The 15794-nt window shown below is 42.8% G+C and overlaps 1 protein-coding gene across 4 annotated transcripts in view; it reads right to left on the reverse strand.

Annotated features, from left to right (window-relative positions):
• The window catches only part of LOC138178349 (uncharacterized), a 303819-nt gene that overhangs the window by 264073 nt on the left and 23952 nt on the right, over positions 1 to 15794 (reverse strand). For all 4 annotated transcript variants that reach the window (XM_069110111.1, XM_069110121.1, XM_069110102.1 and 1 more), the window contains exon 2: positions 1500 to 2387. In XM_069110111.1, coding sequence (XP_068966212.1) covers positions 1500 to 2387 — 888 coding nt within the window. The remainder of the gene's footprint in view (positions 1 to 1499; positions 2388 to 15794) is intronic.

Below are 15794 nucleotides of genomic sequence, written 5' to 3' on the forward strand. Positions count from 1 at the left end.
TCTTCTTTTTAATCGTAGCATCGCAAAAGCAAAGCCAGGTTCACGTCCAATATTACCTCACGCCATTTCGAACTTCCTAAAATTCCTACCCACATAAACTTGGCACAATATCCATAAAACATCCGGCAGCCTGCCCTAAATCAAACTCTTCGATGGCGTAACGAAGAAAAAGGAAACTAAAAGTCACGCAACCCTTCATCTTCGTTCCAAACTTCAATTACCACGGTCGCGTGGCATTTGCGAGCACGCTCATATTGTCACGTGGTTTACGACCGTTTTTCCACGATCACGAGCAGGCGTGCAACGCTATTGGAGCGCAGCGTGCGACGTGCAACATTATTGCACGCACCTTTCGGCACAGGCGCGGCGTCGTGAAACGCCCAACATCATCGTTTGTCAACCGTGGCCCGCCGCTAACTCGCGCGCGGTATGAGCTCGAATCCAAGTCATGTAGCCACGCCGACTGTCATCGATAAGCCACGATCGATAAACGAGACAAATTCACGGTTATCTCTGCAGAGTTACGCCCACGTGAATTTCAACTGGAGAGACAAAGATCGAAATCGAAGAAATACGGACGAGCTTGCGTGTCTCGTGGTACTTGTAAATTCAACGATTGCGACAGGCAAATCTTCCTGTGTCGTTCTCGAAAGAACAGTCGGATTTTATAATTAATGAAATTGAAGTCGTATGAGACGACGAATTAAAACTAAAAGTCAGATGCATTTGCCATATTTTTCATTCGTGACTTTCGTGTAAGAAAAACAGCCGCGGTTTTGATTATGACCAATAATATCCTTCTATCTAGCTCCGTACAGTACACGTTTCTAAAATCTGTTTGCCATACAAACAACACTCATATTATACGGTCAGTTTTCAACTACCTTTTCATAAACCCGAAGCAACTTGATCGCCTACCGATCGCTGCATTCCCACAAAACGCCGAATTTCATCAGCCGTACGCGGTGGAATACGCGACGCATGATCGTAGAACTTGGTATCTATCCCACGACAACGGAATGGCCCGTCGTAAATCACGAAGCGACTGCGAAACTGGGCGCCGTAAATCATGAACCAGGTGAAAAAGGCCGCGCACGTTTACCCGTATCCGTGGAAATTACGTTTTAATCATCGGTACAAGTGCATTAAGAGCGACGGTATAAATTACCGAGAGAGGCCGACGTTGCCCGTGGCCGCCTCTCTGTGTGTTGCAATTTGCTTTAGCGGCGTGCTCGCGCGCGTTCGCACACGCGGCAACCGTTTGTGGTTTGTATTCAAATGGGAGCTGCATGCTCCTTTTCCGTGCCTTCCACGCCGGTGGTACCGTTAGATTCGATACAACCACCGTCTCGAATCGATGCTATCGGCCCCGGTATCGGGAGAAATCTCGCGTTATGAGTGATTCCTATGTTTGTCCAACGACGATCGCACGAACGCGCGAACGCAAGTAAACAAAGAGTACAATCGAAGATCACGGTATAATCGAGTAGTCTACTCACCCCGAGCAGAGACAGTGCGTTCGGTGTTTCACCGTCCACCTCCTGATCGCGCGTTTCTTCCTCCTTTCCCTCCTCAACGTCGACCAGTGACGGGCTGTCCGGTCCACTGGCCGCCACTTCCGCTATCAGAGTGTCGTTCGAGTCGCACTTGTTCAAATTCGTATCTTCCGTGGTCAGAGTTTCCAGAGACACTGCATCGTTTCTCTCGGGCTTATCGGATACGCAAGATTCTTCTACCGTACACTCTCGATCGTTTATGCAATCTCTAGCATCCTCGTACACGGATGTCCGGCTTCTTCTCAAGTCACTCGTTTCGTTAGGTTCATCCTCGGTTAGTCTTGTCAGAGCTTCCTCGTCAGGGTCGTCGCGATCGTCCTCTTTCGTGGGATTTATCAGAGGATCAGTTGTTGGTAATGTATCAATTGGTAATGGAGTGTCTTCCAAGGTCTCGTCTGGTATCAGATTCGAAGCTTCTTGCGCTTCCACGATCCTATCGTCCAGATATTCTGACTGTTTCTGTGAGAGAACGTCAAGATCCTCTTGGTGAGACTCGTCCAGGTACCACGAGGTACAGTGTTCGTGACGCTTCTTGTCCGAGGAAGCTTCGTCACCTTTGGAAAGAGCGCCCTTACACTTCCTCAGGTAATTTTTCACTTTTTTCGTTTTGCTCTTCCTGGTTTCTTGGCTACGTGGTAAGGTCCCACCTTCTGGGTGCTCGCCGGTCTCACTCGTATCTCCGACAATCCGAGATTGCGTGGGATCCACATCGTGGACTGGTTTGGATTTGACATCGGAGATGTCGTCGAAGAAGGAACATGGGTCGTGTTGGTCCGGGGCCAGCGTCCAGGTCTCTTCTCGCTCTGGCATACGACGCTCCGCCGGTATTACCTGTGACAGAAAGATTTTGGTGCTGAAAATGTTTGTCACTGTACGTTGGCGTAACATTACGCCTTTCGTGGCCAAATATTTGTTAACGAAAGCTTTCCGGAAGATTTCCAGATCGCGATTCTTTTTGATATAGATTAACGTAAAATTGAGGATGTGAGTTATTTGGAACGTTACTCTTAAGAGGAAGATAAAGTGGCGATAATGTGATCGAGAAAAAGATCGTCTTTGAAATATGAACTAAGAAGTTGATAAATCGACCTTTTCATTCCCTGCAATTTAGAGAAGTGGGTTCCTACTTATCAGAATTGATAAATCGGAGGCAACAGCTATTTGGGATATTGGATACAGGGGAAGGTCTGTTTAGATTAGGGAGGTAGTCTAGAAAAATATGATTTAGTATCTTAATCCACTGACATAAGCTGATTACTCCAAGTTTTCCTTCCTAAAGATCTTGGAAATAAGATTCAACCGTGTATCCTTCAATTTTGTTGTTTCATCATCTATGATTTCTTATGCTATCCGAAGCACGAGGGGTGGCTATTTCAACCAACCGACCCAAGTATTTTTCTCAGAAACAAAAATATTGAATGTAGCGTCCTTTCCCCAAAAATACTCGTATTATAAATGTCTTTCTTTATTACAAGTCACATCACAGTTATTTGACTCCCCATCTCGACTGTCGATCGATACCAAAAACTTTCATCGAGTCCCTTACAAGATTACTACTTTCATCCCTTGTATCCATATCTGCAGCTCTAAATCCGCCGTAGAACACGAAAGAAAAACGAAAGAGTCGCGTAGCTATTGGGAATCGTAGGCAACGTCACGATCAACGGCAGCGATTTCGCAAGCTGAGCTTGCTTCAGAAGCTGATTAATTCTGCGTTGATCTACTATGGGAAAATCAGGAGCTGAACGTTGGATAAAAAGGCGAGACGGATCGAAATCGAGCGCAAACAGCGTGGCGGCGAACGGTCATTCAATTCTATTTCGCAAGAGCGGAGTTCCGCAGTTGGTAGCGGGCGCGGAGGTGCGCCGAGCGTACAACTGTATCAGCGGCTGTCTGCCAACGTTCAGCGCCGCATAAAACAATGGGGCTTATAGTAAATATCGGCGGACGGCGCCGTCGTTGCTAATATTAACCTCGAGCGGTGCATAACGATGATATTTTACGCTACGCTTCAGCACCGCCATAGCTGGACCGTGCCCATAAGATCACGCTGAATACAACTTCCTCGCGTAATATCTCCGATTTCATAATGCACACCGACTTCCTGCTTTCCTGCTTTCTGAAATACAACGTGAATCAGGGGATCCTACGTGAACGTGAGTCACGCTGCGCTGACTTACGAACCCGTGTGCATCCCGGGCCGGACCCTGTTTGCTGGTTCAAAGTCCTCTGCACACGCGAGCAACAGATTACGCTTGCTACGAATCGTCCCGTGAAACCTCATCCCTCGCTGTCAGGGATCGCACAAATCTTATCGATGCAACTTGCGACGCGATAAATCGTACGATTTTCGGCGATATATTGATGAAAAAAATTAACGGACTCTGAGGATTGTAATTTGATGATCTAGGTATGGAAATATGTCTTTGGAAATTTTTGCGAATTTACTAAAAATCTAAAAATTATCTCGTTCGCGGTCTGTGTCGCCTTTAAACGTTACATATCACAGGCATTTCACGTACGCGTATCACGTAAAAGAGAGAAGTAAATTTATACGCATACTCGTAGAACGAATGAAATAAATAAATGAATAAATCAACAGCGGCAAGCGTATTCTTAATTCATAAAGACGCAAACAGACGATAAATCGATGATAGTTTAGAAAATGCGGGACGCATAGATCATCTAACGCATTGGGTCTCGCGCCGCACAAGGAAGCTGAAAAACCGGGGACCGACTATCGTATTTAACGTCATCATCGGTCACCGTCGTGGCGCGAATACATGGTTATCTTTCTCCGTTCATATTTCGTCTGATTTACGCGTCTTCTGCGACTAAATCGATAAGCGGCTCGTCCGCGAGAACATCAATTCTCCTCGGGTCCGCGGCAGCGCGATGGTATTCAATGTAAACGCGGAAACGACCGGCGAATATCTCTTCCTTAATAAGTTTAGCTAACAGAGTTTGCATGTTTTCGCGGTGAGCGAGGCTGGAGTGCGGATCGACAGCGGGACCGGCTGCTTTTATCGTCCGAGGAGTCTGGAAGCGGCGAGATTCAATCTCTGCGATGACGCGATAGCGAGATGAGGCGTGGGAGCGAGTCGAAGCTAATCTTTCGAGGCAAGCAGCTCATTCAAAGCGCGTGTCTCCTCGGCCGGTTCCCTCTTCGCCGAACCCATCAAGAGGGAAAGTTCGTTCGAGCGTGGTCTTCTCGTCGGCGCGATCGCTTAGCGCGACGCGCGCAAAAATCGCTAAAGAATATTAAACGGTCCTGCCAACTGTTCTTTGTGAGAAGAGAAAGATTAGAGAACGCAGGCGAGTACCCTTTCTCTCGAACCGACCGCTTCAACGAGCTTCCTGATCGAATTGTTTGGTACACCTTTTCATCTCTCATTCTCTCCCCGTGATTTTCAACTCTGTGTTTATCTTATTACTCGAAGCTGCAGGTGGTAGACATTTAAGCGTGCTCGATTTCGAAAGAATAAAAGACGCGAGATCTTCCTTCTCCGCCCCATAATACATAATACAGTAAGTAAAACCTAGTCGTAAGATTCTTCCGCCAGAAGAGTTGGTAAAATATGCGTTTAGCGCAGCGTAAGTACGCAGCATTTCCTCTGCGCATGCGCAGCCTCCGTAGCGATCTACCTGCACAGTTCACGGGTCGCTTTCGCCTTTCCCGAAACCGTTTCCTCGCTGTCGAACTGGCAACTTCGACTAAAAACGTCAGCCTTGACTCGGTGTAGAGTAACGAGCGTAAATTCTTGATCGCTTACGGCATGCCTTCCTTCCGAGAACCGATAATACAAGCTGTGACACGTGAAATCGACGCGATCCATGGCAGTACTACGCGACTCCGTCGCGACGCCGCTAAATCACCTCTCCGCCGGAACCATGGTCGCAAGACGCGCGTGTACGCGACACAAGTGCAACCAGCACTCCTCTGTACGGAAACCCGTTAAGAAATGGCCGCTTGGCGGTAGTCTCGGTAACGAGAAGTTACCGATCGTCAATGCAACGGGGGTTTATAAATAGGTATACCGGTAACCGCGCTCGTAGCGTTACGCAAACACTCTCGCCAAAAGGGTGTACAGCCGTGGATAATTGCGCAACAATGCTCGACGAGACAATGAAATATCGTGTAATCGTGTACCCAAGAGAAGCTGCCGGTGTTGCGTACACCAGCGTCATCTTTTCACCATGTCGTGTCGCTTAAGTACGCTCGACGCAACGTGTTTCCTGAACTCACGAACGTACGGTAAATAAGAACGCGTATGTTCCTGTAACCAAGAAGAATGTTCTAAGGGCTAAGATCTTTCGGTATCGCGAAGTAATTGAAATACGAAACTAGGAAGAGATCAAAGATTTTGTTGCGATTACTAAAGATGGTAACTTTATATGTGTACGGAAAATTTGGAAAGTCCATCACTTGTTCCAAATGGTAAATAATGTTGAACGATTGTCAACATTGTTAAATCTAACAAACTAATCTGACAATTTTCAAAATTTAAATCATGGTATAAACAAGATCCGATTCAACGACTTTCCAAATTGTAAAAAGAATTTCTCATGGATTAACACACGACATAACCCGAAATAATGCACTTTATCGCTCGATAAACTTAGAAACATATTCCGCTACGTACATTCAGTTTCCGCGCGAAGGTATAAAATCTTCATAGTCCATAATCCAAGAGCCTCCATAATACTGTATATCGAACGTCTGCCCTTTTAACAAGTCTACTTGTAAACCTTTTTCTCCGTCAACTTACGAGTACGATCCTCGAAACGGTAAGCCGAGTGTGACGAGCTTAACGTCCAACGGATGAACAACAAAAAGCCAAGCAAACGCCTGTCAACGGAGCGATCTACAGGCGATTTGCACGCGAAATTAATTCCTCGGGGTCGAACGGGTTCTTAGGAGTAGCCAGAGAATTTCCAGATAACACCGCGTAGCTAGTGAAGAAGGTCTCGATTAATCTTGGCTCGCCCACCCCCGCATGCAATGGCGATGCAACTCAAAGTCCGGTTCCTCGCGAGGCGTCCACTCGCTAGGCGACAATGTTAATTGGCCCGAGAGTAATTTATACATCGGTACCCTATCTGTCGCCTAGAGGCCGGCGAAGCGGAATGGATTGCGTTAGGAAACAGAGAGGAGCGTCGCGGACGACTTGTTCGTAAATCACGCGCAGCCTGCGACGTATGAAGAAACCTCCTCCGGGACTCGAGGCGAGCCCACCTCGCGAACCAGCCGAGCCAACACGCGGTTCTGTCGCGTGGGTCTCCGTAATTCACGATCGATCGTATTTAGGTCGTTTCGATCGTCTATCGACCTGTGGTGGATCTGTCTTTCCAACAATGGAACGTTGATTTGAAAAGATACGATTGTTTGTTAGCGAGGAAAATTTTCCTTTGATCTCAACCTGTTAACTGGATTCTCTTACAAACGTAAAATGTAATAAAAACACATAGATTTTACTTGGATTCGTTTTGTCTTTGCAGACGTAAATATGAAACGAGAACAACGGTTAATTCGAAATATTTAAAAAATTACTCTTTAAAAAATGTAGAACGATGCTAAAACGTAGGCAAATATACGTACACACGGAAAATGTGGATGGAAAAGGTTGTATAATTTCTTCGTAAAAGAAATGCCGTAGAAGGCGCCTTGTAGCAGAGCACCCCCTTAATTTGGTAGGAGCGGTCATTGGAACTATCCTTTCGTTTCCTCGAATTATCCTTTCCCGACCGTTGCGAATTAGTTCCAGCTCTTTTCTTTCACATTTCGTATGATTTACGTCTTACGCGGGGTATGCGTTTTGCCTCTGAGCGAAAGAGAAAGCAAGCTGTCGTTAAGGAATGCGTAACAAGTAAAATTGTCAATAGGCAAATTGCAATCTTAGGAGGCGTTTGCAAAAGGAAACTCTCGGAACTAGTTTACAAAACTAAATACATAGGTGAACGGACAGATTCGACGAGGAAGAAAAAGGTTTACACGAGAAACTTTCTCAACCGAAATGCAAACGTGTACCGAAACGTTTAAAAAAAAATATTAAATTCGATGATTTTGTGATATGGCTTCGGATTTCGATCTTGACTCTACGAATTGGCTTCCCTCTTCGTTTCAGCTTAATGACAGATCCGATGGAATGTAAATACCCAGAAGCGTGAAACAGGCTTCTCGAAGCAGGATCGTTAATCAGAATTACGCTTCACTGAGAGAACATGGGATTCTTGCACAGTCATTCGACTTTACTATGCACGTTTTCAAAAATCTTAGGGTGTCTACTATATAAATACCTGTCGTTTCTCATCATTAATTTAAATCCCTTCTAAAACTGTTAAACTGTGACTAATGATCAGTACTATGTGACGATGAAACGAGTAAAAAGAAATCTGGGTGAAATAAAAAATTCTACAGGTAATGTGGACATATTAGAAGGAAACGTGGTCCATGTAGTTTGAAGGATGGAATCTTCAGTATGGCGTACGTAAGAAGGGAGATTTTAAGATATGCGAATGAGCTTCACGACATAAAGTAGAATTGCTAAGACAAGTTAAATCGTTTGATAGATGGGAAAGACAGATGCGATTAACGAGACAAGCTTTAACTGTTGTTTAACTGCAGTTTAAACAGAAGTTTAAGCGAAATTCGACTAAACATTTGCATACGCCGAATTCTCATAGAGTCGATACATAAAGATCGAACTCTAACATATTTTATTCTTGACTTAAATGTATTTCATCCAGAATTGTTCAAGTTCACTTGTCCTAATCCATCGATTCTATGATAATTATCCACTTTCGATATCGGTAAAATTTCAATTCACAAAATTACAATCGTATTTCCCTGAAATTGCACTTTCAATTCTCGTAACCAAAACGCCCGAAACGGATAGCATAATCAACAACAATTAGTTCACGCAAACGATCGAAATAAGCAAATTACCAAATTAATATGCCTGTTTAACACCATTTCGCGTTTGAACCGACCAACAAGGTTCTCGATGGAATTATGCCTGCGTTGATTTTAATGGCCAGCGATCGGACCCCGTATCGAGGCTTTCGAGTAACTCGAGCGTGAAACCCCGTGAAATTCAAGCTTAAATTTCACCCAGAAGACCATTCACGTCTCCGCGTCGTTGATCGTCATGAAATAAGGTTATTGAGATATAATCGGGGTCAGCTAAGGCGAGATATAGAGAAAATCACTGGTAGACACGGATGACCGCGAGCTATATCGACGTCTCCGTTCGCGTTTTACGTCCGTCCAAGAGAGAAATTTTGGTTAAGAAAAAAGAGGCCGCGCGGGTGGCCAGTGTGTCGCCAGGACTTTCGTTTCATCTTCTTCTACGTTAATTTCGCGGTTTCGAAACTTTTTAATAACGCTTCATCATCGATCAACTTCTTGCTCGGTGAGCATCGGAGTCGACGTTTTTTTGATGAGGGAACGTGTGGACTGATTTTTAAAGGACGCTGCACCGATTAGTATTGGGAAACTTATTTCGTGGTTCTCGTACATGGATATTTTCCGACGATGAGCTTCATTCGTGAACAGAAAGGAATAGATTTTAAATAGGTGAGACAGATTCAAAGTGCTGTGTGTTATTCCGTGATGCTAGAAATTGAAACGTATTCGGTGATTTGTATTTCAAGAAGCGAAGTATTTTGATCGTAGAGAGTTGAAAATGGAAATTTTTCTTCTTAAACTCGTTAGATTTCAAAACGCAGCGAATCTTATCTACAAATGTAGAAATTTATAATCGAATCCTGCATACTCTTGTTTCTTCTGTCATAATTCTAACGTATCGTATTTTCAAAGATACACGCTTTCCAAATAAAGAAAACCATGTTACAGTTCCATATATATGATTCTAGAAACAGTCAGAAAATCTGTAGAAAATCACTCGATATTCAATTCCTATACATTTAATTCTTACGTGCGATTGTTTGATATTCGAAGAGATTTCCTCTGAAATTACGGTACAATTACTGGAAAGCCACTCTAAGAAAATTGAGTCTGTCAAACGCGTTTAGGTTTATCCGTGGTACGCGATTCTACACGAGCAAAAAGAAGAGAAGTTTGGCTCTCGTCCAATGAAGTTTCCATTATAACTCGCCGCGAGCCGAGCGAAATTTCATTCACGGACCACGTACTGGTCATCGTGCACGTTACGGTAGTAACGAGTCTACGTGATCACCATAATACGTAGAATCGGATAAATCGTGACTACGAACCTGATTTACTTTCCTATGAAATCGACGCTGGTGTACGTTTGAGTTATTTACACCTACACGAATCAGCATTAGTGATTACGTGTACTGCATTATACTAATTTGACATCAAATTTCTCATCTAAAATTTTGCGATACTAAGTTCTCAACTGAATATGACTGGTCGATTTGACTCAAAATAATGTAATACAGAAGCAAGTGATTTAAACGCTACTATGCATACATATATCATTCGTCTTATATAAATTAATATACTGCAGTACAAATACCGTACTAGCCATCACACATACCATTATTCCACGATAATCATCAAACCTATAATTCACTATTCTATAATCACACCCATTGTCAACACCGTCAACACACCCAACCAATTCTACTCTCCGTCGTTTAATCCCTTCGGCCTATTCTACCAAAAAATTCCCAGGTCAATTTTACAGGCAATAAATTTCTCGCCGCATAACCCAAGCCATCTTTCTACGTCATCGAAAAAGAAAAGACATTTTAAGCAAAAAGCAACCACTCCAACCAGAGGAGAATAAAAAAGCAGGAAACAGGTAGTAAAAAATAAAAGAGAAACGCGGAAATAAAACACTCTCTCGTATGATGAACGCGACAGGCCAGTTTCCCAAACATCCGACACCGCGCGTACAGGCGGATTCACGAGGGCGGAAGTTGTGTCTACTCGATGAAAGAGGAGAGAGAGAGATAGATAGATAGATAGATAGATAGAGCAAGAGAGAGAGAGAGAGAGAGAGAGAGAGAGAGAGTGAGTTGGCCTGTGCGGTCCAAGGGCAAGGAGAGGCTGGGGAGCATGGCGGGACGAAGAAAATAGCCAGAAGGGGTTGAGATCCACAAAGCAGCACAGCATCGAGGGTGAAAGAGCTTTTTGCTACGGGGTTGCCAGTCCTCGAAGCGACTCAGCGGGCCAACAGCCGCTGCAAGGGGGTAGCCGGGGGTGCAGAATCGATTTCAGCCCCACCCGCAGACGCGATAGGCAACCGACAGAGGCACTATCCTCGATCCTCGTGCACTCGTAGACGCAGCATCGCCGAGGGAGACGCATCGTGTCGTGCTTTATAATAAGATACTTTATCGACCACGCGGCAGGTGGAAAATCGTGAAATATATCGCTTGTCAACGGCATCTCCGGTCTATCTTCCCTGCGGAGAGGGTGGAGCTCCCGTCCAACAACTTGCTTTTCCCCTTCGACGGATGTTACGCTGTTAAAATCACGTCGTATCGAGTCTTCAAGAGTAAATAGAATGCCGAGTCTTGGAATGGAATTCTTAGATCTGGCAGCTTCTGAGGTAGAGAGACGACTCTCTTTGAGTTTATACCGAAATCGTGATTCTTTTCGATCGTAAGAATAAATGGAAAGTTTACTTTCAGGAATTGTCGAAGTAAGCTTCGTGGTCTCGCTTCCTTTCGATCTTTTTCCTTTCCTTGTTGATTTTCCGTCGTTACAAAATGTTTCAAGTTCGGGAAATAATCGTTGTTAGTACGTTTTTAAATGAAACTTGCATGAGGACATAAAAATTTGAATATCTTAATAAGATGAGATTTTAAAGAAGCTAAAACACGTTTTATCAACAACACGTAAAAATCCTAGCAATTCTTCCACCCGAAGAAACAAGTTCCTCGAAACATTCTGTTCAAACGTTCGTCTGCAAATTTACGATTCGAGCAGACCAGTTCCCAGGGTGGTTAGCGGAACGCAGCTTTCTCTGGCATTTTCAAAATAGACAAACGATCGACGTGTCCACGATTACCGAGAAAAATCAAACACATAAGAGGACAAGCATCGAGGGATCGCGTGTACCACCGGTGCTATTTGTTCTCATAAAAGTGGGCGTAGTAGCTCGTAAAAAATGTATTGACAATACCATTAGACCAAGCGGATTGCCGCGTCCCCCTGCTGTATTTGCCGAGGCTCGTAAAACCCGGGAATTTACCAAGAGCCTTCACGTATGTACGTCTGCGCGAAGATTGGACGCGCTCCTGCCGCTTTTCCAAAGTTATTAAACTCCCGCTGCCGCGAGAATCGGTATACCGTGACAAATATGTCGCGAATACATAGAGAAGCGCAACAGGGATGTTCATTAAAATAATTTCGACTCGCGCGCGCGGCAACTATTACGATCGAAGAAGTAAATTGACTTTTCTTGTGTCAAGGACCAATGCTCGATACAGTTTAGCACGAAAATGTCTTTCATTAACTGTGAAGCATGAGCCAGAACATACGCTGTGTCACAACTAGACAGGGGGTTGTTTTATAGATAAAAGTAAGTGGAAGCAGTAGAATAATATTTTCGCGTTTAAGGTTTCGTTTTCGAGAAAATTGAATTCGAAATTGGTATGTTTGAGATTTCAACCTCGGAAACAAGGCCACGAAGGAAAAGTACTTTACTCTTTTCTTTTTCTTTCGATTTATCTTCGCATAACACAGCCTGTAAATACGAATATAAAGTTTTGGAAAATATAGGGAACTGCAAAATCGGTGGTGATTTTATATAACTAGAATATATGTCTATTATAAAGAAGAAGTTCCATTTACGAATTATCGTTTGATCCAGTTAGGTAAAAGTTATGCAAAGCGTGTAGTAATGTAAAGATAAAGTCTGAGAAGTGTTTTCAGGACAGTTATCCTGCTTGATCTTATCTCAAACTTAGCTATTTACCTATTCCAAATGGGAGGAGGAATCGTAAAACCGTAAGAAGAAACATGGGCATACAGTACCTCTAACAAAAGCTGCCTTGTATTTGATTTCACAGGAAAGGTCATCCGCCTATCTGGCTTATCAGGAGAATAGCAAGAAGCACATAAACGTCTATATCAAACTCAATTCTAAATAGCAACGTAACTGTAAACATACACGTCTTGTACATGTGGTCTAACGTTGCCAACTTTCAACCATTTTGCTAACACTATAAACATTGCTTAGTCCGATCATGTACTGATACTACACTTATACCGTAAAACTGTCTGCGTTACTTATACGTCTACTTATCCGCTATTATTTACGAATGAAGACCACAGAGGAAAAGACGTAAGCCACATTTTGCATTTTTTTTTTTTAGGAGAGTAGCTTTGAAATTCTATGTACTGTCAATCCTAATTAAGCGGCGCTCTTTTCGTTTGATTTTTGGATTAAACATATGTGTTCGAACACTTGAAAGATATCGACCGTTTGATTGTTATTCTTTCTTTACAAAATTTTATAAACGTATCTTTGGATTTGTATATCTTCGAACCTACAAGATTGTTAACCTTTACAACAATTTTATATAAAACCACTTTCTTCTAAGCAACTAACATAAAGTTGAAAAAATCTCATGTCTATATTTTCCAGCGCAAATAATTCGTTTCTTCTAACTTTATATGCCCATAATCGTTGCGTAACACTATAACGTATTATAAAATGGAAAACCAAATATTTCTAGATAATTTAAAAACATCGTATGAAAAAATGTGATCGATACACGTATATCATTAACCCCGGCAACACGAGGCTATTCCTGGTGCAAGTGTGCCCGACGAAACTTAAATAGACGACTGCAGACGCGATTATTGATTTGTAACTGCATCGACCCTCCTTCTACCCTCTAGCTAGCCAATGCACGCTTCTGTTGGCCTACTTTAACGCTATGCAAACGACACAGTCACGAAAAGTCATGGAAAATTCCGTTCACAGTTTCGCACGCGATATTCGATTTTCATCGGTGCGATGCATCACGAAAACCAGACCGATCGATCGCCTAGTTTGCGTACAAGTATGTCGTACGTGACATTTCTAACCGAACGACGAGACTATCGGTACGTTAAACTATAACGTGAACTGTGAATGACAGAAATAACGAGCTAAAAGTATTGCTTCCCTTTTTTCTTTACCAGAGTTTCCTCGATTCCGGTGAAATTGCGAGTTGTCGAAAGTTCAAAGTCGCAATTTTACGGTCTAGCGGTTTCAAGTACTTAACAAAATTTACTTCGTCGATATTTTTCTTCATAGCGTGACGTTAAATACAAGTAGAAGTTAATATTACCTTAAATTAAATTTACTTAGTCGATATTTCTCTCGAGAATTAAAAATTATAATTGCCATTTTCCAAATGTGAAAGATCTTTCTAAAATTGTAAATTCAGTTAAAGCTAATTTATTTTAGATTTGAAAGGGATATAATCAAAGTTTAAGGATAAAGATGACGACTCCATATTTCAGAACATGCACGTAAAGGAACGCTTAGTTCCATTTGTCCGCTGTTCGTGTTTCCCAGCACGATCCCGTGCCCGTCGCGGTTTGAATACCGAAACGTTTTAAAACTCTTTCCATTACGAGAAACCGCGTGTCGATACCATCGAACCTACGCCACAGGAACAACGGTTTATGTAATAACCGCGGCTCGTATTCTGCGCAACTATTTTACCGGAAACACGATGATCCGAGGCAACAAAAAGGAAGAGATATCGTTTCGTTGCCGCAATTGCAGAAAGAAAGGATGCTTTCGACGACGAGCACGAGAAATTATTATAGCGTACTGTAACTGTACAAACGTCTCTGTTGAGAATATATATGAATGTTTAAATAATCGAGACAATAAAAATATCTTGTTTGTCATTTTTTAAAAAGAAACGCTGTTGCCCGATTTTTTGTGATTGAAACGCTCACTGGAAAAGTGAGACAAGGAACAAAATTTTCGATCAAGTAGAACTGAAGTTAAGCAGCAACATAGAGTACTCGAATAAAGTTAAAAAAAGACAAAGTTTCCATGAAAGCATGTTTGATCGATGGCATGAATACTTAGAAGTGACGTGTCCAGAGGACAAAGCAGGGACTTGGTGAAACGAAAAATGAAGAAGGTGATAGGCTGCGAGCGTGGGAATCGTTTAGCTGCCGCTATAATGTCCTCTCACTACTCAGATTCGCAGGGTTCGCGAGCAGAGACGCGATTCGATTTATTGCTCCTTGCGTAGGCTACTTTTTCCATGGTACGTTGTTTCGATAGAGAAACCTCCAAGTGAAACGAACAACGTACAACGTCAAACCGCAGAAATTCAATGCGATGGATTTAGAAAGAGAGAGAGAGAGAGAGAGAGAGAGAGAGAGAGAGAGAAAGAGAAACGAAAATATCTAACTCTCTGAGCGCAACTTAAGTCATCAAAGATTTACGCAAAATTTCACCTTTGAATTTGTTTTTCAAAATAAGGCTATGTGTCGATACTTTTTGTAGCCATTGTAAATCATCAGACGTTATCAAACTATATCATGCGCCGATCATCGTCATAACACAAGCACCATATGTTCTCGAAAGCCGTACGTACGTTCGTGGAGATGGCGGAACTTGGGCGCACATATGCGCGATAATTGGCAAAGGTAAATGAATTAAGCTGTAAGTAGCTTTCACCAGGTGGTGTCGAGCAATAATTTCATGCAGGAAAGTTTGCATTACTTTGCTAATAGGGCTGTTTCGATGATATTTACGAAGGCGTTTCATAATACGTTGTACGACAGGATTATTATTGGAGGCACGCCACGCTGTCCCGCTCCTCCTATCATTCCATATAACTTTTCTTGCTAGTTTTTCAACGCGATACGATACCTAACTCGCGAGTTGTGGCCCGCCTTATCCACGTGAAACATCTCGATCGATCGAAAGATGTCCCTCCGTTGATCGTGCCTGCGCGCACGTGTACGCCTCACGATATGCGCAACGTATCAACGATAATCCTGTCTCACGTTGCAAATTATTAGCATCAACAGATGCTCTTATATTACGTTACAACAAATTTGATAGCGAAACGATCACTCATTTACGAGTCATTCGATTATCCTACTCGACATAAAATCATAAAAGAGAAGTGCATAATCTACAATTTCTCACTTGTCAATTCGTTAATGTTATTACTTAGAAAATTATTGTTTAGGGAAGTTTTGATTTATAAGCTCGTCATTCAATCAGGTGCACACCAGTTACTTAACTTCTAAATCGATAATCGAAAATCAATAGA

The sequence above is a fragment of the Bombus flavifrons genome, chromosome 1 (genome assembly GCF_040668555.2).
Source record: "Bombus flavifrons isolate JBK064 chromosome 1, iyBomFlav1_principal, whole genome shotgun sequence".
NCBI classification, from domain to species: Eukaryota; Metazoa; Arthropoda; class Insecta; order Hymenoptera; family Apidae; genus Bombus; species Bombus flavifrons.